The following is a 26,874-nucleotide window of genomic DNA, read 5'->3' as shown; positions in this document are numbered from 1 at the left end:
TTAAGCCTGAAGAGAAAATCTGAAAATGACTTAATTAGAAATGTAAATTTCAATAGAATTTTGTTTCATTTTGGAGGGAAAGGAACTTGTGGGGAAATTGAGGGGAATTGCTATTTTGTTCTCCCAATTTGGGAATTTTGAACCTCTATTGTGGGTATTTTAGAATATACCTATTGGCAACCCTGATGATCTGTCAACTGTCAGCGCAGAGTGGTTTATTTATGGCGGTGAGTGTATATCTATGGTGCAGCGCGTTGCGCCGTAATTGCTATTCATAATATCAAAATATTTTTAGTATTCTAGAAAAGTAGCCACAGAGAGTGAATTATACAGAATTTATAAATAGAACGAATGTAGTGTTAAGTGTTCCCAATTCATTCTAAAATGCTCAAAACGGGAAAAACTTTTTTGAGGTTATATTATCAAAAACATCATAGGGTGTATGCTACTTTCCTAAATCATTCTGAAGTTCCCGAAACAGGGAAAGATAAAGGCCGAGATGCACGCAATCAAAACGAAGACCAGAGAACCGGACACATACACGATAAATTAATTTTTAATTCATATTTGGAATATCAGGGTCTCAGTTATGGCAAAAGACAAAATTATAGAGGTCTATTCTACTCCAAACGAGAAGAAAAAAGAGAACTGGACCTAAAACAACGCACATCACCGCTACCCATCTCATTAAAGTATTTCACCAACAAAAAAACACTATCAGAAATAAATTACACACCAGAAGCGGAAGAAATATCTTCACCCAAAGATACCGCCAATTTTCCCTACCAACCAAACCCCAAATCGAGAACTATAACTACACGAAAAGCACCCGAGGATTGGATGACAGACTACGATTATTTCGATGATTCAGCCATTGCAAACACAGAAATTAGCAAAGATGTACTCAATTATTCCAATCAATCAAGCTACTCCAGTTTTGATTCTGAACAAAAATCTCCGACTGACGACGAAGAATACTTTAAAAAAACTATTGAGAAGGGTAAAATACAGACTCAGTACGGAACGCCGAACCCCTACATCGAGGTGAGCAGCGTGAAGTGTGGCGGCTGTGGTTCCTTACTGCACTGCAAGGATACCTCCATTCCCGGATACATCCCCAGTGAGATCTTTCTAGGGCGCACCAAGAACCAACTGCATGAGATAACCTGCCAGCGCTGCCACTTCCTGGACAAGTACAACGTGGCTCTCAACGTGACGTCGGACCCCGCTGACTACCCCGAGCTGCTGAAGCAGATCCGGCCCAAGCGTGCGCTGGTCGTGCTGATGGTGGATTTGCTGGACTTCCCTTGCTCCGTGTGGCCTGATGTTATGGAAATAATCGGTACCAAGAGGCCTGTCATGATCGTGGGCAACAAAGTACAGAATTCTATTTTCTCTTCCTAAAACTGTGTTATCTGCCACAATTCACATTAAATATTTGAATGAAATGTGACAAGAAAGTAATGTTGTTTTATTTTTGTTCAGGTGGATCTGTTACCGGAGGACAGCAAGGGATATCTGACGCACATCCGCCATTGTCTCCACGATTCTATAAAGAACAGTTCCATCTCTGAGGCCAACATCAAGTACGTGTCTCTCATCTCCGCCAAAACGGGCTACGGAGTGGAAGAGTTCATCACGCAGCTTCAGAGCATCTGGAAGTATCAGGGAGATGTGTATCTCATAGGTTGCACCAACGTCGGCAAGAGCACTCTGTTTAACGCTCTTCTGCAGTCTGATTACTGCAAAGAAAAAGCAATTGACTTAATGCAGAGAGCCACCATCAGTCTATGGCCCGGCACCACTTTGAATCTCTTGAAATTCCCCATCCTGCGCCCGGTGGACTGGCGCGTCACCGCGCGAGCCCGGAGACTGCACGCAGAGAGAGCCGAAAGGGTGGCGGAAACTAAACACAGGCAGATGATGGCTAAAGACACCCACAATCCTAAATACGCCACCCTCATCGGTCATATTGGAAGAACCTTTGTAAACCCAGATAAGTTTGTGGATCCGGCTGTCGACGGCTTTTCCTACACGATGCAATCTGGGTTCGTACAAGCCAGCCAACCCATGGGAATCCCTGAACATTCTGACGCCTATAAAGATAGCAAGTGGTGCTACGATACTCCCGGAGTGGTTCATCCTGATCAGATTATAACACTTCTCACGGTGGAAGAGCTGATGCTGACGCTGCCCAAAGCGGTGATCCGCCCGCGCACTTTTCATCTTCACAAAGGCACGACGATGTTTATCGCTGGACTCGCGAGAATAGACTTCGTTGAATGTGAAAAGGCTCTTCAGTTTACTGTGTTTTCATCGCGCCATCTGCCGGTGACGATTTGCAAAACGAAGCATGCTGACGAAGTTTACTCGGAATTGCTGGGAACGGATTACTTTGCAGTTCCGAGAGGAAATGACGAACGCATGTCAAACTGGCCAGAGTTAAAATGTTGGGAGAAGACTATCACGGGAACGCCTGAAGGGTGGACGAAGGCAGTGGTGGATGTTGTGTTGTCGTCTGCCGGCTGGGTGGCGGTGTCCGGGGAACACAAGCACGAGTTCTCCCTGCGGGCTTGGACTCCAGAAGGCAGAGGAATTCATGTGAGGCAGCCTGCTCTAATACAACACGCGTCCAAGATGAAGGGGAAAAGAGTGCAGGGAACTCCGGCCTACAATGTGGGGAGTTCTTACTGCAGGGGATATCACTGATCTGTGCTTTCTGGCTTTAAATTATTATTTTGCACTGCCACGTGTTGCTGTGTCTCAATCTGTCTGTGCAGATAGAGAAACAATAGTGCGTGTTGCTTTTACGTCCAACAGATGGCACTGTTTTTATATAATATAGGAATATATAAAAACAACCATATTCGAATGTAACGTTGTGTCAAAATTTCAAAGCAATCGGTGAAGAACCTTCGGAGGTTTAAGATTTTGAACAAATTAACATTTTTATTTATATAGATGATCGATAAGTTTAGAATTTTAAACAGAATCTGAACAATTCATCAAATTTAATTATTTAGTTAAGTTAATTTTCAAGTTATGTTATTATTTCAGTTATGGGAAACAACTGGCCAATGATGATATAATTACAAAACTTGAACAGAAGCTTTATAGAACTTGAAAATTAACTTTGAAATTTGATGAATTGTTCAAATTCTGTGAGACTACTGGCCCGACTTATTCTGTATTCTCTTGTAGGTTTCTGAAATAATGCCTGCGTATGAAGTGTGCAGATGGATATATTTATATGAATTTGTTGAATTAAAGTCTGAACCTAATTATTTTTTCTAAGATGTAAATAATAATAAATATAAACCAATTTAAAGCTGGATTCTTATTTGGAGAGAAGGAAGGAAAGCAGCTGTCCCACGGGTTGGTAAAGAATCGTCAAAAACCAAATGCAGTTTTCCGAGAGCCAACCGATTCATATACATATTTCTAGTGGGGTCTGCAGACAGGGCCCACGGGTTGTGGGGCAAGAGACTCACCGCCGATATCACACAACGAACTTCTCATTATCATTTTTATCAATAACATTTATTTTTGTCAGTAAAATAATTTAAAAATATTCTTGAGAATTTATTATTTAGGCACGTTAATAACATCGCAAAACATTCCCCAACCTCTTCCACTCGGTGATAGACTTGACTCACCAGCTTGTTGTTGACATTTAAGCGCTACCGCCATTCAGTCGTGTTCGCAATCAAATTATGCACAAAAACAAACATGGAGCGAGACATCAATCTTCAATTGATAACGGAGATTTTTAAGAGACTTCGACCTGAATATAGTACTCGATGCATGTCTGAATTTGACAGATGATAAAACGACATTCAGCGTAAAGCTGGTAATAGATCTGCAATACTGACAACAGAAATCTGCAACATCGACAGTTTACTGAGCTATATAGCTTATCTGCTGTCTGCGGAGACCATGCAACATTTCCCGCGTCTTTACAGCACTCGGTTTTTGTCGATTCCTTTCTGACCCGCAGGATGATTTTCCTTATTTTTAAATTAAAAATAACTCAACTTGTTAAACATATTGTGAAATCAGATATTGCAAATACTATAAATCATCCTTTTGTTAATTTAGGGTTGTGTTTCTATAATACAAAAAAAATTAATATCAGAAATGGTTTGTTTGTTTGTTTATTCAATCATTAATATTTATAAGCCACAATACTTGGCCAGTAAATACTTCAAGCTACGAGATACATCGTGTATTAAAATACAATACAAAAGAGAATGTACAAAGGTAGCACTAATGGACGGTCACATTGTTTAATATAATTCATTATTTACAACAAACAATACTTAACCATAATAATTATAATCTAAATGAGCTTACACAATATTTTATAGGTTGCGTCAAACAATGATCTAAATAAAAGTTAACATATTTTTTTCAATTGTAAAATAAGATTTATTCGTTAAGTTTAAATATAGTTCCTGGTTCTTTTAATTTAATCTTATGAGAAATGCCACCGTACGGTAAATTTCAAATCAATCATTGATAAAAAAAACAAGAGAATAGCTCAAAATTTACATCAAATTATTAGTGAAAACTCAAATGTTAAATAAAAAAGGTTTTTCTCAAAATATCTTGAGTGGCAAAAACTTTTTATAAGAAATAGTACAAACTTTTTCTTTATAGAGTTGACAGAAGGCAGCCAGAAAGAATCAGTTGGAATGTCCGTCCCATCTTTTCTATACCAAACGATCAATACCAAATCGTTCTTTAGAGTAAAAAAAATATACATATGAACCCGTTTTTGGAATGCATTATTTTTAAATAAAAAATAATCTGATATCTTAAAATTAATCTGAAAATCTGACCCGATGATGGACAGAAACATTGGGTAAACAAGGAGCAAAAATTAAGGATTTAAAATAAAAATATTATTTATGAGAACTTTTTAACAAAAAATAATAATGATGCCCGACGTACAAACAAAACGATCGTGCACAATTTAAATACCACATTTTATTGCTTTTATCTTCAATACTTTTATAATTAAGTACCTACTTGTTTAAGTATATAACTGCCGCAAATAAAATTATATTTATGTTTAAACTATAATTATTAAATTTAACATAAGTCGCCGGGCGCGTAATAATACCTCCAATACGAAAAGTTAAAATTTTACCAAAGAGTGAAAAAACGCATTTTAAACAAGAAAACGAAGAGAAACTTAATTATTTTTTTTTATTTAATGTTTACATTAAAAAATATTATTATTTGCAGGTCCACCTTCCTTTTTCCCGCTGTTTGCCAAATTGGTGTTTTTTTTCACTCTCCTGTAAAATATAATTATTTTCACGTTGGAGGTATTACGCGCCCGGCGACGATAAGTGGAATGATTGATCACTTAGATTGAAATCAAGAAAGAAATCAAAGCTTTTTTAATTGCAGTAACTTTTGACTAAAACTAATAATAGAGAAGACTAGCTTTGAAATGTCAATATGTAGTGCATCCATCTCTTTTAAAGCAAACCAATAAATAAATCCTAGTCTTACAATATAATAATTATGATTAGTAAAAGGGGTTTATTTTCATATTACATAATACAAAGAAGAAGGAATGTATTCTACATTATTTATATATTCTTTACATGGCGACATGCTGCAACCAACATATTGGTTATACAGTAGAATCTCACTCACATAAATAAGGTTTGAGCAATTAAGAAAACAATTACTGAAAGCAAAATTATTTCAGCAAGCAACAGGAAAAGTTTTGTCACTGCTCATAAAATTTAAAAAATCGTATGTAACAATATAATTTCCTTGTACAAGTGTGACATTTAAAAAATTGGAACTGATTTATGTATTAACCTTTTAACTGAGGCTGTCACATTCTTGTGGAAAAGACTGAAATTTTATTAATAAAAATCAAAACTGTCACCAAATGGAACATCCTCGTAATTCTTCTCCTTTTCTCTTGCGGTCATATATATAATATAAACAGATTTAGAAAGAGAGAGCATGTGAGGAGTGTTCCCACAAAGAGTTTTTTTGGTGTTTTAAAAACTCTTGTTTATTTTTATTTATTCTTTTTCTCTATGTAGAGATAGATACAATATGAATTGGATAATTCTGATTTTCAAGAATTGAAAATGATTAATTTTCCCAAAGTGGAACATCTACATAAAAGTGAAATATCTAGGTAGGTGTACAATGTAAGAGTCATTACAATCTGATTTCAATGAATCTGAGTAGGCCTCCAGTTGTACAAAAAAATGAACTTTATTTCCGATTCTCTATCACAATTTTTTCCTTGGTACATATTACTTATGCAACTTTTATATCGACGTAACAATGGTAGGTATTATATGTAAAAAATTAAATTAAGAATTTTTATAATTATTTTTTAGGTGGAATTAGATACTTCAAAAGACAGAGCAAACACAAATCTTTGTTTTTATTTAAAACAATAATTTTATTGCAGAACTAAAATGTATGGCTAGTATACGTTTGTCTAGTTAAATGTTTTTAGTAAGTGGTAAACACAGTTTAAAAGGAAAAAAAACAGCTTTCAAAATGTTTAGTTGCATAATATGTTGGTTTGTTATCAAATCTGTAAGGATTGTTTATCTGCTTTCAAAAACAGTACACACATATTTCACTTTTTGATAGGTTAAAAAACAGCGAATCTATTTGAAATTGAATGTGAAGCAAGATGATATTATTTTGTCCAGGCCTGAGGGTGTTAATGCTTTTTTATTTTCTAGTTTTCTTTACATTTCTGTTATTCGGCACATTTATATTTTCTATGGCGAATTAGTGAGATTCTACTGTACATAATAAATGTGTATGTATTACTTGTTGACTTGTGGTATATAGTTAGTTTGTTGCTTGCTAAGGTAATAAGAGTGTAAGGTAAGGTAAGGTAAAGGTGTTGGTTAGGTTAGGTTAGGTTGGGTTAGGTAGGTTAGGTGTCAGCAGTGAGGCAATGGTAATACATACAGACAGAAGGCACCTGACACCGCACCAGCTTATACAATATACTGATGATTTAGAATATTCACGCTTTCTTTCTTAACTACAATAATTACACTTAACGGCTACTTTAGTGGTACAAACAACTGACAAACCGGGGAATTTCAAATAACCTTCAATCTAGATGCCCACACAGTACATGATATTTCTCGGTAACAAGTGAATGAGTCGTCGACTTGCAAAACCCACTCAGGAAATTTCTGCTATTTCTGATACATTCACAAAAAGTGCCTTAAGTAAATTTAAAATAAATATATTTTGATATTTTTCGCTACAAATCAAAAGATTAGCGTATAATTATGTTGATATTTAGCATAAACTAGCTGACGTGTACCAGTCGTTGCTCGATTTTTCTCTACTTCCTATAAATATAATATGCAAGTATTGTATACACAGGGTGCGGTAGAGAGGACGGACGCTTTTGAGATGGGTAGTACTCTCCACCTCCGTCTACGAGAGAGGTGGGGGGGTGCCGCTTGACTCATTAGTTCCTAGCATTGTTTTACCAGTTGTCGTCAAGGAGCCGTGGACGGTGGAGCACCGCGGTTTCGCCTATGATTGTTTCGTCCGAAATAATGAGTCACTCACCGTCGTACAGCGTGAGTTTCGTCGCCACTTCAACATTCATCGGAATAGAGCTGTTCCCTCTTGAAACACCATCCTTCGTTGGGTTGAATCACTTCGCAGGCGTGGTGAACTGATCAACAGAAGACCAAGAGGAGCTCCGCAAGAGGGCTAGAGTATACGAGAACAAGCCCCGAACTCTGGACGAATTGAAGGACGCAATTCGCGTGGAAGTCGCCCAAGTTGAGAGAGCGATGTTGGAGAGAGTCTACGCGAACTTCCAAGAACGCCTCCAGCACTACCACCACCATGGCCACCACATGCCTGATGTGATTTTCCACACTTGACTGTCTCAAATGCTATTTCCTCGCGAACCTGATTCCATCAATAAATTTGTTTTTGAGTAAAAATTAACTATTTTATGATTTTTTTAAAACCGTCCGTCCTCTCTGCCGCACCCTGTATATATGTATTTCTAAACCTTCCGGAAGAAATTCTCTAAATGATAGTGAAAAGCTGATCAAAATCCATTGCATAGTTTAGAAGAACTAAGCACACAAACAAACATATGCGGAGAGCAACTTTATTTTAGAGCTAGCTGTACCCCGCCATGCTTTTACGTCCAAAAAATGGCGCTGTTTTACTTGTCACACGTGACATCTATATATTATAGGTATGTAAAAACACATGTGTATTTGAATGCAAAGTTGTGTCAAAATTTCAAAGCAATTGGTGAAGAACTTTCGGAGATTTAAGTTTATTAACAAATAAACATTTACATTTTTATTTATATAGATAATAGAGATAGTAGAGAAGGTATATCCTTTTTAAATTGAAAGTGTTTCAAAGAGTTTTACGTGACACCTACAGATCCAGAGCGGGTTTTTTAAGTTGACAACTCATATAAAGTCATGAAAAGTGATTAAAGAAGAACAAAAACTAGGTTACGTATAAGGGTTAGTTTTTTTGATCGCTTTTAATGACTTTATATTATTTTTTGAACCTTTGTGTCGAATTACACATTGTGTTGAGTTATCATGGAACCCAATTTCTCAAATATGGCATATTTTTACTGCACAAAATAATTACGCATTCACCTTTTACGTTTAAAAGTACACATCGTAGCCATATACAGTCTAATTCAAAACAATAATTTTATTTGTAAATTCCGTATTGGTCTGGGAAGAGTAAATGTGGTAAAAAGCCTGGGATAATAAGTGATAACATATTATACAGGCAAACTCAAATAATAGTGTTAAATAGTGAATATTATATGTATAATTTAATGAATATAGATTTAGTACTAGAATTTATAAGTTTTCCCTCGGCTAGTCAGCACGGAGTCACTATTGATAAATTAATAATGACTCCAATTTAATAAATGGATACAATTTATTGTTTTGTACACAATAACATTAAACACTTCTCGTTGGGGTGTCTACCGTTAATACTTTGCTAATGGCTCACTGTATGTGAGAATAACTTGATATTACATACTACTAATATGTCAATTAATAGGGTATTGATAATAACTTTGCAGGATTCATATTTTACAAGAGTTCTAATACAAATAAGTAATGGTTAGATATATTTTATACAAATACACAATATGAAGAAATCGAAATGATCAGAAATCTATAACAGCTTTCCACATCAACGTTATTTCTTATGTTCTCTGTTCTCATGCAATATCAACCAAAAGGATGTCTCAATTTATTTAAAAGCCCTTCCCACTAGCGATGACGTTCATGAACGAGCCACACGATTGAGTTAGCTCTTTTTACGTACGACTCCCGGTAAACTGTAACCGCGGCTCGATTGAACAATTACTCTTTTTCATCAGTAAATATTATAGAAAAATAGCGCCATTAAAATTATCCTAGTATTGTTATTACATACTCAGGGACGTGAACGTCATCTGGACATATGTACCTACATCTACTAACTATCTAGCATCTTATTTTTCTCGTGGTACGTGCGGCGTGCCGGTACCAAGAGTCGTACAATCGTTACACTTACGCTTGGAGCTGTATTGAGGGAGCCATAGGATTCTCATTGCTCATACGCTCTGAGTTCACGGCTCCATTCGACTCTTTGAACCGTACTCAAATATCGAGCTAGTACCGTGGCTCCGGCTCTTAAAAAAATGAGTCACGACCCATCGCTACTCCACACGAAATCCTCAAAGATGACACATGTCCCGAGAGAAGTTATTTTTATACAGGGCCTCCTGGGTGGAGTTAACGTTAAAAATTTCTTAAATACTTCACGCAATAAAAATTAAAAAGGCACAATTGGTTGATCTTAGCTTGTGATGTTGTTCTCATTATATATAATTTAATATATTGGCAATTTATGGTTTTAGGTTTCATTTTTCTGTTAGGTAACTTAGCATTCTTCAAATATATAAAACAACTCTTATATTACAAGTAGATTAACCCAGTTGTTTTGCACAAATACACAGTCATCAAATGGTCATTCTGTTTTTTTGACAGTTGAAAGGTACCTGTAAAATGCAGTTTCAGCTTTTGAACAAATTGTGATCATCGGAAGAAGACAACTATCATGTTGTTAAATTTGTCAGCTTATTAAAATTTGATAGACGTTAAACGCACCTAGAATCTGCCTTTAACGGGAGCCTTTCGAATGTCTGAATGACCATTTGACGACAATGTTACATTTGAATTTCAGCCAAACAACTGGGCCTAAGATTAATAAATACAAAAATAATTAATTATTGAAGACAATATTAGGCAAGTTACTGTACCTTTTTCTGATTTTTATGTTTCAGATTTTCTTTCAGGCATCGTTAATATTGTCTTCAATAATTAAATATTACAATTTGAGGTTTTACTCATGAAGTTATTCCAAAAAAATAAACAAAAATAATTATGGAGATATTTGTCCGATTTTATGAAACAACAAAGAATAAAACATATACACAAAATTTTAAACAATATGCTCATCTAACACATCTCTAAATAAACAAAGAATTCAAAGTTAAATAAAAAAAAAATTGTTAAATTTGTTTACATATTAATATATGTTTTTTAATATTCCCGATCAGTCAAAACATAAAAAATTGATGTAACAATGAATATAAGTAAGTACACTTACATAATATATTTGCAGATATAAAGAAATAAATTGTTTGCCAGGTGCCCAGGCTAGCAACCAACAATATTACAAATGTAAACTTTCTTATAAAAAATAGTTCATAATTATTTTACATATTTCTGTTAATTATTTAGATTCAATAGCATTGGAAAATTGAATGCCCCTTTGGTCACATAAAAAATATTAATTTCATTTCAAATAATATTTCACAATACATTTGCATAACATCTAAACTATATTTAATCATAAATAAATACCATTATAAAAAAATTGCATTCAAATATTATACTTTTTACATATTCTTTTCTTGAAACCACACTCAAATAAAGCATTACTGCATTCATAAAAGTTATATTTAAAATACAACATTTCGTGGTCTACCAATAAAATCTTCTAAAACATGAAACTACATAAAACTTGACGTAAATATCAAAAGAGCCAAGTCAATTTTTAGGTTAAAAAATAACCTACAAATGGATTCAGTCATCTCCCGCGTTTGAGGCCCAACTGTTGTATTGACTATTCATTTCAAATAGTGAGACTCCATTTCTAATTTAATAAAAAAATATATTATTTTTAATAACCCCTAGAGCAATTTTGGGAGATATTTCTACCAGACGTCAAACACCCATAGTCTTTTTGGGAGATATTTCTCCCAGCCTGATATGGACTCAATTCATGATAAGTCATTTTGTATTACGGTGAGATATATGATTACAGTGTTAGAAAGAGAGAGCAACATGCTTTGTATTATAAAAAAGAAAAGTCTTAAATAATTCTATGAAACAACATTTAGCATTTCAAGGTTTGCAAATTTTTTAATAAATATTTTTGTATGAAACAACATTTATAATACCTTTGTCTTAAAATTTTTGTATTTTTAATTGCATAATATATCAATTTGTAATACTTAAATCTAAAAATTCTTTCATCTACTTTAAAAAACATCGAATTTATCTGGAATCTAAAATATTTTTCTCGCAATCCACATTTTGACATTGCAAAACATAAAGGCTCTAAGGGTTAAAAATGTATATATATTATTACTGTCAAACTTATCCAACAAATAGGAAACCAATATATAAAGATGAATTTTAGTCATTAATTTTGATAGCCGCAAATAAAAACATGATTTAAGTCTCTTGAAAGTTTTCAACACAACAGTTAATTGGTTTTTCGATTTGCTACACACAATAAGGTAATTTATTTCTTATTACTAGATAAAATAAGCCACTTTTAAGACACTCAATTCGTCACTTTGTTTTAGATAAATAAATAAGATAAATAATCATTTTATACCCCTCGCCTATTTGGTGTGATTTGAGATACAAATAAATCATTTTCATCTTCTCTAAAACAAGAACTAATAAACCATTTAAAAACAATAATTTGAATAATAATTACAAAACATATTTTTCTGCACATCGTAATTCCTTTGGAATAAACTTTAAAGGTCTTGTGTTTGTCTTTTCAAATACAAAACATTATTTTGTTGTGCAGTTCTTTTCGAAAGTATTTGCATCAAGGCCTCTGTTGATAGTAGGTATGAAAATTTCAATTATTGATTTACGAAGACACTTAAAAAGATATGTTATTAATTTATCCCACGCATCAATAGTAATAAATACATATATTTTAAAATTGCATTTTATTATTAAATACTGTTCTTGTTTCAAATGAGATTCATTTTGAACTCCAACTCAAATATTATAGTTCTGGCGTTCAGTGATTCATCTAGATCCTGAATGAGCAGCTCTTTGGTCCAGGATGATGCTGGCCTTTTCAACGCAATCTATCGCATCACGTGGCACTTTGACCCACTGCTATAGTGAAACTTCACGGATCACATATGCCACAGTCGCGTAGTTAGGTTAATGTCCCATTATCACTATGTAGTGCAGTGTCTGTAGTTAGTATTTATATGAGCCTCTCCTCTGGCGGAGGTTTGAGCACACTGTCGAGCATCTCGAGGCGGGGATTGCGGTACTCCTGTCCGCTGGGGCTGTAGGTGCCGCGCGTGGCCCGCTTGGTGCGCGCTAGTACGCACGCCGCCGCCAGCCCCGCTCCGCCCAGTGCGCACAGCCCGCCCACCACGCAGCCGATAATGATGCCGATGGGAACGCCATCATTAGAAGCGGCTACCACCAGCTGGAATACAGAACATGTGTGTTTAACTATCGCAGCTGTTAGCCTACCTACACTTATAGTTTTGGTTATTATATCTGACTCTGTGGGTGCCCAGTGGAAGCGACCCTGAGGCTGAACGAAAAGAGGTGGATAGTCTGTGAGGAAGAGGACTGTTGGAAGAGTATCTGTGCTTACGCCGACAAGATTTGGACCTCAACTCGTGAACTCATGAGTACCAATGAATGGTTCCCACGGATTAATAAACAGTGTCAGACGTGGGAGGTGAGCTGGATTCATTATTATTAACAGAACTTCATTTCAAATACTGTAATACACGGTTTATAAATCACAATAATTTTCATTCATTCTACTGTATCAAAAAATATAGAATAAGTTTAAAAAATTACAAAAACTGCATCCATACTTAACTATGAAGTAATAGTAACAGAGTATAATATTACGTTACCTGCTCTGTGCAGTTCTTGCCGGCCCAGCCATCGACGCACTGGCACTCGTAGAGTGGCTGGTCCTGGCTGCAGAGCTCCCGGCAGCCACCCCTGTTCTGGCAAGGTCCTCGCACCCAACGCGCCGCCCCCGTGCCGTTGCTCCCGTCCGCTGTGATGTGGGGCTCTGTTGCAGACAGCTGATAGGTCTCGTAGCAGGGGTCGATGGACCTGCAGTTGGGGCCACATAGACCCGGCATGCAGCGACATCTGGAATTATTAGTACAGTTTGTTATAAAATGGTTTTAAATGGCAATACCAAAATGGTTGAAAGGAAAATGGGTGAAACTTAAAAAAAAGCACTCAATGATTCTACGTCATATCTTAAGGAAATTTAATATACAAACTTGTTGTCATTTTTAACACTAGTGTGATAATGGCTTGGAAAATTTTTTGGTGTTTTTTAAATGTACTTATTAAATAAGTATTTCTTAGATGTTAAATCAAAATAAAAACTGTGTGAAGAAAAATTGAGTTATGTCATTTTTCCCGTCAAGTCAAACAAGTCAGATTCGGAAGTCAAACATAATCTCACATTATTCAGAGTTCTAAAATCAGTGTTGCCACGGTAATCAAAAATTTTAGTTGCATTTTATCAAATTTCTGGATTATTTTGACACCCTCTAATACGTTTATCCATTTCCCGCCTAACCTCACTTGGAGACCTGTTTTATTAGTTTTTATTTACAGATTGACAAAATGTGAATAGAATCTTGGTGGAAACATGTCGATTTATTTACATTCACACCAGGTGGAAATGTTACTAAATTACTATTCCCAATAGGAATCATGGTTAGTTGGTTGGAATAAATTAATAAATGTCTCAAGAATGTCCCGACTGAAGAACTTCCAAGATGAGGTACCTCAATATAAAGTTCTTCCTAACATAATGACCGGTCATTGGCTGAGTTGGCATTGTGTGTTCATTTCCTTGGCTGGCTATCTCCTCCATCACAGCACAAGCAACATTTTCCGCTTACCGTGGTGGTAGTATGAGATAATCAAATATTGTCAGGTTTAAACTTTAAAGCAGTTTTATTGGCCTGATACTTTATTTTTTCTGGGCTTACAAAAAGACTAAGGACGGGTTGTTTCGGAGTATTTGAACAATTCATCAAATTTCAACGTTCATTTCTGGGATCTATGAAAGTCCAATTCAAGTTCTGTTATTATATCATTATAGGCTAGTTGCTTGACAAAACTGAAATAAAAACAGAACTTGAAAAAATCTTTCACAGAACTTGAAAATGAACGTTGAAATTTGATGAATTGTTCAAATACTCCGAAACAACCCGTCCTTAGAGATCTAAAGATACCAAAAAAATGCTTGATTATTTCAAAGGCATGATGCGAGCGATGTTCTACTCGCAGTATTTAATTAAAGCATCTAAATAATAATAATAATGTTTGTTTATTTCAGCTGAACACAGCGGTGAGTGCAATACTCTGTCTGCCATGTAAAAGCGTACATCTAAATAAATTACATGATATTAAGTTGAAAATAAACTAATACATATTCAGCACTTGTACTACAGTTTGACACATGATTTTGCATTAACAATAATAGTAGTGCTTCGCCTTAAGTAGTTTGAGAAAGTAACTAAATCTCATTGGATATTAATTGTAGGTTGGTGATGGGTTTGGTTACTCACGTGTAAGATCCAATGGAGTTGATGCATTGCCCTCCGTTGCCACAGTCCACCCCCAGCGCACACTCATCTATGTCCTCTTCACAGTTGGCGCCCGAGAAACCTGCCACAACAAAACCCACAATCACTAACTGCATTACCGACACCGGTCGGGGATACCGCAAACACCCCAGCCACGAAACAATATCGTCCACACTCATTTTTAACAATTTTAAAGTCATTATTTATATGTTTTAATAAATATTAGCACATTGTGTCCAATTCTTTTGCGTCGTAACATGGTCGCACTTTTTGTTGTCACTGTTCATTAATTAAAATATTTAATTATTGAAGACAATATTAGCAATTTCTAAACGAAAATCTGAAACAGAAAAATCAGAAAAGGATACGGTCACATCTAGGACACGAACCCAGGAACCTTGTCTTGCCGGGGCACTGCTCTACCACTGAGCTAATGAGACCCTATCCCCTTCGGTCACTTTTAACTGTATCATACTTCCAATAAGAACTACAAACAATATTTCATTTTTTCACCGCACATTATTTATTGGCAACTATCTTTTATATATGCTAATATTGTCTTCAATAATTAAATATTACAATTTGAGGTTTTACTCAATAAAGTTATTCCAAAAAAATAAAAATTAAAATATTGTTTAGGAAGAAACTTTTTAGTTAACTTTTTTTAAGCTTTCACCCATCAATGTAATCATTGAAGAAGAAGATAATATTAAGAAATCTAAACGAAACATGAATCAGAACAAGACACGGAAAAAGAAAAAGAAAACGGTCACAACTAGGAATCGAACCCAGGATCTCTTGTCTTACCGAGAGAGCGTCTTAACCACTCGACCATTGGGACCTAGTTATTAGACGTCATATTTGTCGATCTCATATTTCAAATTAAGAATTTCAAATAAAATTAACTAATTAATTAATGATTAGTTGATTAATTAATGATTAGTTGATTAACTAATGATTAATTAATGATTAGTTGATTAACTAATGATTAGTTAATTAAATAATTAATTAATGATTAGTTAATTAACTAACGATTAGTTAATAAAATAATTAATTAATGATTAGTTAATTAACTAATGATTAGTTAATTAACCAATTAATTAATTAACTAATGATTAGTTAATTAACTAATTAATTAATTAACTAATCATCTTGCAACTAATTTTTCCCATATTTTTGGCAGCTATTTTTTTAAATGATCACAATGTTCTTATGAATGGTTTGTAACCTAGATAGTGTCTTGGATAAACATATCCGATTCTTATTTATATGGGATACCTATTAACTTTTTCTAAAAGTCTGAATGATGAATTTTCAGGATTTTTTTAAAAACTTTTTTGAAGGTTATACCCATTTTATGCATCATGTTTATTTTAGATTTGTTAATAATATCTTCTTCTACAATAAAATATTGTTAATTCAAGATTTTTATTTTTTTATTTATAGAATAACCTAATGAGTAAAACCTAAAATTGTAATATTTAAATTATTGAAGACAATAATAGCGATTCTCGAACGAAACAGAAAAAAATAAACGGTCACATCTAGTACACGAACCAAAGACCTATTTAAGAATATATTCATTTAAGAATCGCTAACATTGTCTTATATTATAATAATATAATTTAAGAAATTTTCAAATAGAATAACTAAAATCAAACTGTAACTCTTTGCAAAACTGACTAAGAATTAGTCATATCAGATTATACACTGCCTTAATGACGGAAAACAATGCACTTTTAACAACACATTTATTTTTTTAACACACTTTTCAAATGTTTCATTTTCGCATGCATAATATAAATAAAATCATTAATTATTATTAAACACAGTCATGTGTTACATTTTTGTCGTGTCAACATATTGGAACAAACTGAACTGAAATGTAGAAACTACACATAGAAGAATGACTTTTTAACATTGTCTCGTAAAGATAAAAATGTCATAAAGTAAATACTTCTTCAAAAATAATGGCTTAAGTAAACACATTTTAAATATAGGTCGTATAAAACTTGTGGATATTTTTGTGCAAAAATAAATTGGCAGACGAAAAATCTTATTTTGTAAATGTACACTGCCGCAGATACTAATTAAAAATATGTTTTCTTATCAAGCGATATCAAATCCGTTATTAAATCTATCTCCCTTATCTTATCTGACTTGTATGTAGTGTGTTCGCTGTTTGCTATAGGTCAGTATGAAATGTATGTATATTCTGTCCCATTCATGCCACAGAATAAGTAGGTACTTTTCAGTTAAACAGTATGAAAATAGCCAACAGATTTTCATAATTGATCGTGCCTACTTGTACGTAATTAACTCAGTCCTTTGATGCATTTGAATCAATTCCAAATAAGCATAGTATTCAATAAAAAATCTTTCACAACACAAGTCAGTTTATTTTGGAATCGGTGTTATTTATGTTTTAAATTATAATTTGAATTAAATTCATAAAATGTGTTCTGAATGAATTCCCAAATTAATGAATCAAATAAATGGATTTATTTGGTGTTATGAATCAGACTGAATTGTTCTCTAGGTGAATCAATCTATCCATATCTATAGGACACCCTATACATACATAATTTGAAATGTTGTAAAATATTCATGCCCTTGGGTCTATTTATGTCAAGTACCAGATTTGAAGATAACAATAAAAATGTATTTTGTATCTAATTTTTTTCTTTCCGTATAAAATATAAGAAATCGATTTCAGACAGTTAAAGAATATAATAAACAGAAAAACACTAGCTACGAATGGCAACACTTGTAATGAAAACAACTAATTTATGTGTTTAATTTAAAAGTACACTGAAATTGATTATGAAACTGTATTCAATGACTTGGCCACACCTTATGATGCGCGCAGTACTAACTGTGACATGTAATGTCATTTCAATAATATTTATGGTGGTCTGTCTATATTAGGTATCCATGTACAGTACATACTTCTCTGTTTAGGTGCTTGAGATTACAGTTCATTGTATTCAAAGAATGTAAAACATATTTGATATTATAACAAAATATTATGATTTCTCTTTAAAAATGACAATATTCACATATACAATATAATTTTGAAATCATTAAAACATAATAAAATTATGTGAATTTTTTGGTGTCAGTCTAAAGCCATTCATACTTGAGATTGCAAGTGACTTGAGTTTTGTGCGTCGCTCCTGAGTATCCGCCATACTGTCATACCGACGTCAGTTGCGTGCTACTGACAGTGGGGGCTGATAGCACGCTACGCTAGTTGCTTATGCAACTGCTACTTGTTTGACAGAAATGGTATCTGAACATGATTTGAATTCAGATCCTTTGCGGCTACAAATGCCCTAAAGTTGATATTTATTTCATTGTACAGGTGAACCTAAAATCTTCTTTTAGATTGTTTTTTGTGCTTATAAAAAGATAAAGAAGAATAATATTGTCTTCATTGCTAGAGTGACTTGACATCGTATTAACTCCATGACCGCACGTGACAAAATTATCAAGTTGAGTATAATTTAGGTAACGCCGTGTACGGAAACCAGCTTTAAAGAGTAATATTGTGGTGGCGTCACAGTCATGTAGCTTGTAGTATAAAGCAGTAGCTCTGTGTACGAAAGGCCTAATCGATTTTTTCTTCATGCAAACAAACTTAGTATTTTGTATTAATATGACTTAAATCATGGACCTTGTCAAAACCTTGTTCAGGCTCTGACTTGACATTATCTTTCCAATGAACTTTTTGTCATTATGTACTTATTCATGTGTAAGTACTATCCTCCCTAGTTTTCTCTTTTTTGTGTTATGTAATGTTATTAATAAAACTTAATTATTTTAGCGTGACGAAAGGGATCTAACAGAAGTGTTGAAATTAGTGTCGCAGTACGTGTATAAAAGATTGAAAAAATAATTTCAAAGTATTATTATAAAAATGACAATGTTTTGTCCTTTTGTCTTCTATGGGACATGGGATAAAATGAGTTATACCTGTGCTTTTGCAGCCCAAAAACAGAAAGTTGTGATGTGGTCAAAGATTCTTCACAACTGTTAAGAGTCTGGCAAAAAAGTTTGATGGTTGATGCGCAGAAACTCATTTCAGTAGGAGGCGGGGTCAATCAGAAAAAATCACCAATCACAATTCTAGATTTCCCAAACATTCCGAGTAACTTCGGCAAAGCTGCGCGGTACATAAAGGTTCATGCGCATACTTCAGTTTGCCAAGTAATGGTCTTACGTATAAACGTGTTTTAAATTTTACACAACTGATAAACAATCAATAATGTATCGTAAATGATTGTTTATCGGTTGTGTAAAATCTAAAATAAGTTTATAAGTGTTTTAATACGCGAGACTTATAATGCAGGCATCTTTAATTGGGTGACCATATTCATATATATATAATCATCGTAGAACTCACCAGTGTTCTGGCAATCGCAGGTGTAGCTGGCGATGCCATCGATGCAGCGCCCACCGTTGAGGCACGGTGTGGCGAGCCCCGGGCCTGGAGAACGACACTCATCGATGTTGATCTCGCAGTACCGGCCTGTGAAGCCCGGAGGGCACTTGCAGCTGGGGGGCTAAACAACACAAATAAACTCAATTACAGACATAACGGTGCCACACTTACAGCTGGGGGGCTAACCAACACACAAACACCCACATAACGTTCCGAGTACCAAATTGTAACACGAGACTTTCAAAGTTGTTCTTTGTTTATTCGTCGATAACAAACTATATCATTCATTCCCCAGTCCAAAGGCTTTATAGACATGGAAATAAATTCAGTTCCATTGATATTCAGTTCCATTTATTCCCTACTAAAACTTAAATAAAACATTTTGTTTCGCTAATATTTTATGAATATACAATCCATAACTTACTTTTTATGTTCATTTTTATCATGGCTTTTTCTTTTAAAGGTAATTTTAATTATTTACGGTAGACAGGTATCAATACTTTCTTTTCTCTTTTGTTTGTATTTGTTGTACTACATTGATTCATTTTATTCCCATCTTTAATTGTTATGTTCTATTGTTTGCTATAGTGCCAATATTAATATATTAAACACGGTATTTTCACCGTTTTGTTCTCTCAAAAAAATTACGAAAAAGTATTTTTATATTATTTTTATGTTCACAAATAAATTTTCTATAATGTGTCATTATTGACTTAACTATGTGTTCGTTTTTACTCATGAATTCGGCACCGTTGACGTCACGCCGAGCAACGTTGGTGACAGCTGTCTTACCAGCCAGTGGCTATGTTATAATGACATCATAGCCACCGTTACGGATTGTGTGGTTTTTCAAAATAAACTTTAAATCTTCCCCAAATTTTTAACCGTATTCATAGCTTGTAAAAATTCCGCATTGCCATATCCCATTCATGTAGCTGAGAATTAAACTATCATTAATTTTATTATTACGTTAATTTTTAGTTTTTATTTTTAAAGCGAGACGGTTTACACGTAGTTCCCGTGAGCACTTAGGCCATAGGCCCATTGTGCTATCTCCCATTTTACCTGAATCCTTTAACAACAACCCAGTCCCTTTTATAAAGTACACCAGGGTTATCATTGGGTATGTGGCTATGTCTTCTGGTTCTACTGTATGTCTCCCCAGGTATCTGAGCCTAGTTCCCACCAGGGCAGGACATTGGCACCATAGGTGAATTAGAGTCTCTTCATCCTTTTCACATTTCCTGCATCTATTGGTGTTTTCCACTCCCAATATCTGCATGTGTCTCCTGAGATAGCAGTGTCCCGTTAGTAGTCCTACCAGTTCCCTCGGCGAGTTTCTGTTCATATTGAGTATTTTCTTGGTTCGTGTAGGGTCTGGTCCTTTTATGAGTACTTTGGATTGTCTCATTCCAGGTGCCCTCTCCCATTCTTCGCAGTGCTGGGATTTGACCCACCTATCAATATGTAATTTTGTGTGGCAAGCTGCTACACTTACGGCCGGCTCGGATCCTACAAGTGGTGCTTTCGCCCCTTTCTTTGCTATTTCGTCTGCTCGCTCGTTGCCCTCAATAACTTTATGTCCCAGAATAGGGTTATTTTATTGATGGTAGCGAGTTCTGAAAGAACAGTCCTGCATTCCATCACTAATCTGGAGTCACATTGGTTACTTCCCAGTGCCATTGGGGCTGCCTGGCTATAAGAACATATACTTATGTTATGTAAATTTTAATATACTAATATAATTTATTAAGAGTAATTTTACGTGAAAGCCCTAAGGGCGTAAATAAATAAATTAGAGAAATAACAACCGGTGGAAAAAAGCTGGAAAATACTAACAAACATCTTATCATTTGTAGAAAACTATCGCTGACAGTGAACGGCTTACTCACACTCAACTGAAATGTAGATGTACTTACCATCTCAGGGTTGGTTTCGCAGATGCCTCCGTTGAGGCACGGCTTGACTATGCAATACGCCGTATCACACAGCACCCCCTCCCAGCCGGGCGTGCAGGCACAAGTGAAGTTGTTGCCAGTTATCTCATCTGCAAACGTACAAAAGGTTTCACATTGAAAAATTGCATTAAATTCGGATATTGGATCCACATACATATATATATCATATATTAGAGGTCAGAGGCAGTTCCTTAGTACGTGCATAAGTGCAGCGCACTGCTTGTCTTCAGTCTTCATACAACTTCACACAACATCTATGCCCCACTCATAATGGATTCCTGCCAGATCATTTGAACTATCTAGTACATACTCCCAGGCAGACCAAAGGAGCCCGATGTTCATATATCGATAAGCCTGAGTTTTTTATATTCATATACCAGAGCAGTCAAGAATGCCATGCGTTGCCTCTGTATAGGTTAGACACCAATCATAACTATTTTAACTTTAGAGACTGTCATTTGAAAGAAACAATTGAGGTTCTTGGTCTATCGCAAGTATTTATGTATTTGCTACCTTTCTGGTTGAGGCACGTGGAGCCCCTGCGGCAGGGACGGTGCTGGCAGGTGAGCAGGCGCGGGGAGGCGCAGCGGGGCCCCGTCACCTCCTCGGGACACGCGCATGAGAAACCCCCGGGCTCGTCGTGGCAGGTGCCCCCATTCTCGCAGGGGGAAGAGGCACACTCGTTGATGTCTATATCGCAACTGTAAGTAAATACTCATGTTAAAGAGACAATGGCCTGTCCAGATATACATATATAGACAGATTAATCTTCCGGTTTTTCCATCGTCTATGTTTTGATGATTGGATTACATCTGTCTGTTAATTCAAAATCTTCACCACCAACACAAAAGTAAATCTCTGTGGATACTAAAAAAACTGAATAAGACACCTTTTGCAACCAATTCTAGGAAACACTTCCTTGGAAATAGAGTAGTGGAAGCATGGAACAAACTTCCACAAAATGTCATTGATGCTACAAATCAGAGGCGGCTCTAAGGATCCAGTAGTGGTAGGTCATTTGAAAAAAAATGTGTGACTAATCTTTATTTTATATTGTGAAAAAAGTCCATATATTATTATCTATATTTTGACCGGTCGGTGGCCAAGTTGACATCGCGTTTGGGTCCCACCCAGGCGTAGTGTGTTCAACTCCTCGGCTGGCTAAGTCCTCCATCACAACACAAGCAACATTTTCAGCTTACTGTGGTGGTAGTAGGAGATTTTCAAATATTGTCAGGTTACTCGTAACCCGGGAATGTTTGTCTTTCTTTTTAAAAGAAAAAAAAAATTGTTAATATAGTAAATTGGAAATTAATACACAATCCATGTATGTACTTACGGCAAATTATTTTTAAGATATTAGGTTTTAATTTAGTTTTGCACAACATTAAAGTAAATAAAATAAGAGTTTGATTCTATTTGACAGTGATCTTTTACGTTTTTTGTTTTTGTTTTCATAACAACATAAATAATTATTCTAAACCTTTCCCGAACTATCCAATTGAAAAACAACCATTGTTCTACACAATACAAGCGTGTAAAATGAAAAACCGACATGTGTTTATGTCACCATCTCTGTAAAACATATAATATTCATCGTGTTGTCTCCCTCACGGTCATGACCTAAGCGTCCCTAAGCTTTCTTCGGTACCTAATTTTTACTTCGACAAAAATTATAGTGCCATCTCGTTTATTCTATGGCGCGCATAGGGACAGAAGATGCGAAAGTGGACATTCTTTAAATTGACCCAGCGAATCGTATGGACTTGTGAATGAAAGCTTCTAGCTTCTATTAGAGACAACAGATGTCACTCCTAGTCACTAGCCGCCGCCGCTTGCAGCTTTGCTGTTTCGCAGTACATTTTAAATAAATTAAGAATAAGACCAGTTGTTTTGATGCACATAATTGAATATTATTATTGTTGTCTTATAATTTTGGGGGGTCAAACACCAATTGACCTAAGGGAAGAACCGCCACTGCTACAAATATAAATCAATTTAAAGCTCTCACTTGGAGAGAAGAAAGGATTGAATCAATTACTAAAACTTAATGTGAAATTAAAGAAACGGATTGGATCAGGTATCTTGCTTGAGACTCCAGACTAGCTTTGAAAATCTGACAGGGTCATCTCCTTAACCTAACCATAAAAGTAAGCTGAATAAAGAATACTTACAGCCAACCTTCCCATCCCGTCTGACAGATGCATGTGTAATTTCCAACTCCATCCACGCACGTTGCGTTATTAGCGCAGTGCGCATTGATGCACTCATCCACGTCTACAGAGCAGTCGTCCCCCGCGTACCCCAGGGGACACTGGCAGGTGTAGCTGGTGGTCGCGTTGAGGCAGTGTCCCCCGTTGAGGCAGTCTCGCTCGAAACAGAGGTCGCAGCCGGAGGGCGGGCGCGGGGAGAGCAGGTTGTAGCGCTGGCGCCTGCGCAGTATGCTTGCATCGGGGTACAGTTCCTCCAAAGGATAGAAAGGGAGCAGGATGGAGCCAATGCGTACTTCTCCCAGACAACCCTGTTGAGGCAAAAGTATTACATTAGAACAAATAAATAAGTTAGTTAGTTAAAGAAATAGTTTGTATTAGACTATAATCTCTAATACTAACTATTTTCTAATTGCATATTTATTTTTATACTTTCTATATTATGTTACATCTATCTCTTTAAGCTATACTTTTTGTTATTATATACGTTAATATGTTAATGTTTCAATTTTTGTTTCTCTGTGTTAATATTATTATTATCTTATAATGTACGTGTAGGTGTATATCATTATGTATTTGTATAAATTGCATAATGTGTATGTACATTCACATGTAATTTATATATACACACATGTAAATATCTCCCTTAAACTAAGTAAAATAAGTTTTTTCTTTTCAACAATAGCACCTATCGACAAACTATCGCCATGCGCCAGCCTATTCTACTTTCGTAATAACTTAATAATATAAAATTTAGTAACTTGTTTTTGTTAATTGTACCTTACCATGTTACAGATAATGTGTTTATACATTTATAAAAATAGTAAATAAACTACCATACTTATAAATTCCGATAAATTATTTTTTAATAGTATCTTTAAGGATGTGTAGTGTTACATCCTTACTTCCACCATCCAGAAGACCGGAGGTGGCGTGAGATGCAGTGCGGAGCGACACTCCGTGACGAGCCTTGTACCAGCTAACGTTAACTTATTATTTGTCGTTGTTTACTCAGTTGAATGGTTTGGTATCAATAAACACAAGTAAGTACAAAGCATATTTATTTCTAACAGAACCGTACCTTTTCAGGCAAAATTTAAGTTTTAGATTATGGGAGTCGGAAATAATGTTATTGGACAAGTAAAATGACTATAGTTCACGGTCTGTAAAAAAATATTACTGGTGAATGTGTAAATTGACTAACTCTGTGATTAGAAAAAAACATTTATTTATTGGTTACGATGATGGATGAAAGTAGTTGTGAATAAAGTTGATGAAGGCAAACTTACCTTAAAGTTCTCCCCGATTGTTCCATCGCCTCCCGTCCAGAAGTCTACCGCTTCATCATCCTGCATCCCTGCTTCCGTGGAGAAGCCAAAGTCTACCGTATTGGCTCCGTAAGAGTTGTCATTATCCTGGAGAAAACAAACATATATAAAACCCCTAAATTAAGGAATCCTAGTAAATTAAAACTTGAAATAAGTTGAACAAACTTAAAGCAAGTTCAGACTGATTCTAAAGATGTATCAGCTGGCCTGCCTCCCCCTAAACGACAATTACATTATTTACATTCTTCTTGAGTCATTTCCTCAATGCTGAGGATCCTAACCCCCACTCCATGTGCTCCTGCGCTGCGTGGAGAGCCAAGGTTCCGAAGTTTCGGATGCCTGTTATCACAGATTGATCGGTGACCTTTGTCCACTTCTTCTGCCTTCCACTTTGCCAATGACTGAGTTTCTCCAAGTTTTGAGTTCTCAGTTTGGCGAGCACATGTCCAAATATGTCCAGATATTTTATTGTATTTACATATTACGTGCCTCGTACGCATGAATGTATTCACATTGATCAACAAATTTTGGAGTGAAGCTAGTAATACTCACGGGCGACACGGTGTGCGGCCGGATGGTGGCATTGGCTGATCCCCACGGCGGCCGCACGCCTCCCAGCAGCACCTCCCCGCTCAGCAGCAGCTCCAGCCAGGACTGCTGGTCAAACTCCGCTGTGAAGGCCGGTGACTCTTCCTTCATCCACTCTCCGAAGCCACCTGACACACACAGCGCAAATAAATATATTGTATCAACAGTTACCTAACAGGAGTATAGTGAATACATTAGCTTGACAAATTCCTTACTTGTCTCCACGAAACTTAAATAAGTTATTCTTAACACACTTCAGCCGTTCTACCCGTTTGGTCGATTGATGCTTAACGGTGGGAAGGGTAGTTCTACCTTTTGCGCTGGCCTCATTTCAATGACAGAAAATAAGGAATTATTCAAGGTTTTTATATGAATATTATATTCCAATCTCTTTGTAAAGGTCCCAACTATATGTCCATAATCATCGAATCGTAATGCAAGTCTTCTTTTTATATTTATCGTCGTGCCTTTCATTTACATCGGTGTTTCAACAAAAGGATATATTTAGATAACATATTTGTTATTGTAATAATTCAATTCATAGAATGAGGGTTATGACCGTGAAACCCGATTCGAATCTCTATCTCTTTTACGCACAAAATCAAATCCTATGTACAAGTGAGCGAGAGATGTCAGGTGTATTTAGAGAAAGCAGGTTTGGGCAAATATCGATAGGCGGACCGTAATAAACATATTACAAGTTTAATTGAGTCGCATTTCAAATAATATTCAATTTTCGTTTAGTACTTTTATAGCTTGGGTTTGCTGAGTCAACGTACAAATTTTTACTAAAATATTTAAATTATTTTGGAAGATATAGCGATTTAAAACAAATTAAAGAAATTCGCGCGGGACCTTTATTTTCGCCTGAAGACAGAGTAATGCCAGGGCAAAAAATACCCGCCAGAAATGTATTAATAATTGATATTCTTGTAAATAAATAGGTGGCCATCAAATTTTACCTATTTCTCGAAAATCAGCAAAATTTCAAGGAAACCTAACATAATCATTAAAAATGTGTGATTTTTAATAATTACCCAAAGACACATTGTTTTAGAGCTACAAACTTTCTACTTACTTCCTTTCATATGGTTTCAATGAATGTGATATCTATGATACTTGTGTATGAGCTCACCCAGAGATGGCAGTATATTAGTCATTAGGTTACCCGTAGATGGCGTTAGCTGTAGAGTATTGTAGAAACCGAGGACATAATAACACTATAGGTGGGAACCAACACTATACATAAAAGTAATACACTATGGTTTAGTCAGTTGAATCAGATTGCCCGTTACAACTTTCACGTTTGGACTTTACAATAGTTGTCAAGTGATCATAAAAGACAAGAAACATTTTAGTA

At 35.4% G+C, this 26,874-nt stretch overlaps 2 protein-coding genes across 2 annotated transcripts in view; one reads left to right on the top strand and one right to left on the bottom strand.

Moving 5' to 3' along the window:
* The first annotated feature begins 218 nt into the window (after nt 1-218).
* Nucleotides 219-3,328, top strand: LOC149414735 (nitric oxide-associated protein 1). Its single transcript, XM_089643157.1, has 2 exons — nt 219-1,377; nt 1,486-3,328. Exons 1-2 carry the CDS (start codon nt 385-387, stop codon nt 2,707-2,709), a joined length of 2,217 nt encoding a protein of 738 aa, XP_089499283.1. The 5' UTR covers nt 219-384; the 3' UTR covers nt 2,710-3,328.
* A 2,807-nt stretch (nt 3,329-6,135) lies between these two features.
* crb (cell polarity complex component crumbs) overlaps nt 6,136-26,874 on the bottom strand; it is a 135,790-nt gene continuing 115,051 nt past the window's right edge. The window contains exons 32-40 of the mRNA XM_089643311.1: nt 25,479-25,642; nt 24,888-25,013; nt 23,563-23,909; nt 21,902-22,089; nt 21,350-21,477; nt 19,392-19,551; nt 14,969-15,068; nt 13,280-13,526; nt 6,136-12,834 (exon numbers count right to left, since the gene is read on the bottom strand). Of these exons, the coding sequence (XP_089499437.1) occupies nt 12,604-12,834; nt 13,280-13,526; nt 14,969-15,068; nt 19,392-19,551; nt 21,350-21,477; nt 21,902-22,089; nt 23,563-23,909; nt 24,888-25,013; nt 25,479-25,642 (1,691 nt within the window). The 3' untranslated portion in view covers nt 6,136-12,603. The remainder of the gene's footprint in view (nt 12,835-13,279; nt 13,527-14,968; nt 15,069-19,391; nt 19,552-21,349; nt 21,478-21,901; nt 22,090-23,562; nt 23,910-24,887; nt 25,014-25,478; nt 25,643-26,874) is intronic.

This window comes from Hesperophylax consimilis, chromosome 19 (assembly GCF_061612785.1).
Source record: "Hesperophylax consimilis isolate HC1 chromosome 19, BYU_Hcon_1.0, whole genome shotgun sequence".
Classification (NCBI taxonomy): domain Eukaryota; kingdom Metazoa; phylum Arthropoda; class Insecta; order Trichoptera; family Limnephilidae; genus Hesperophylax; species Hesperophylax consimilis.
Note: the sequence above shows the minus strand (reverse complement) of the source record. Positions and strands in the feature narration are given on the sequence as shown.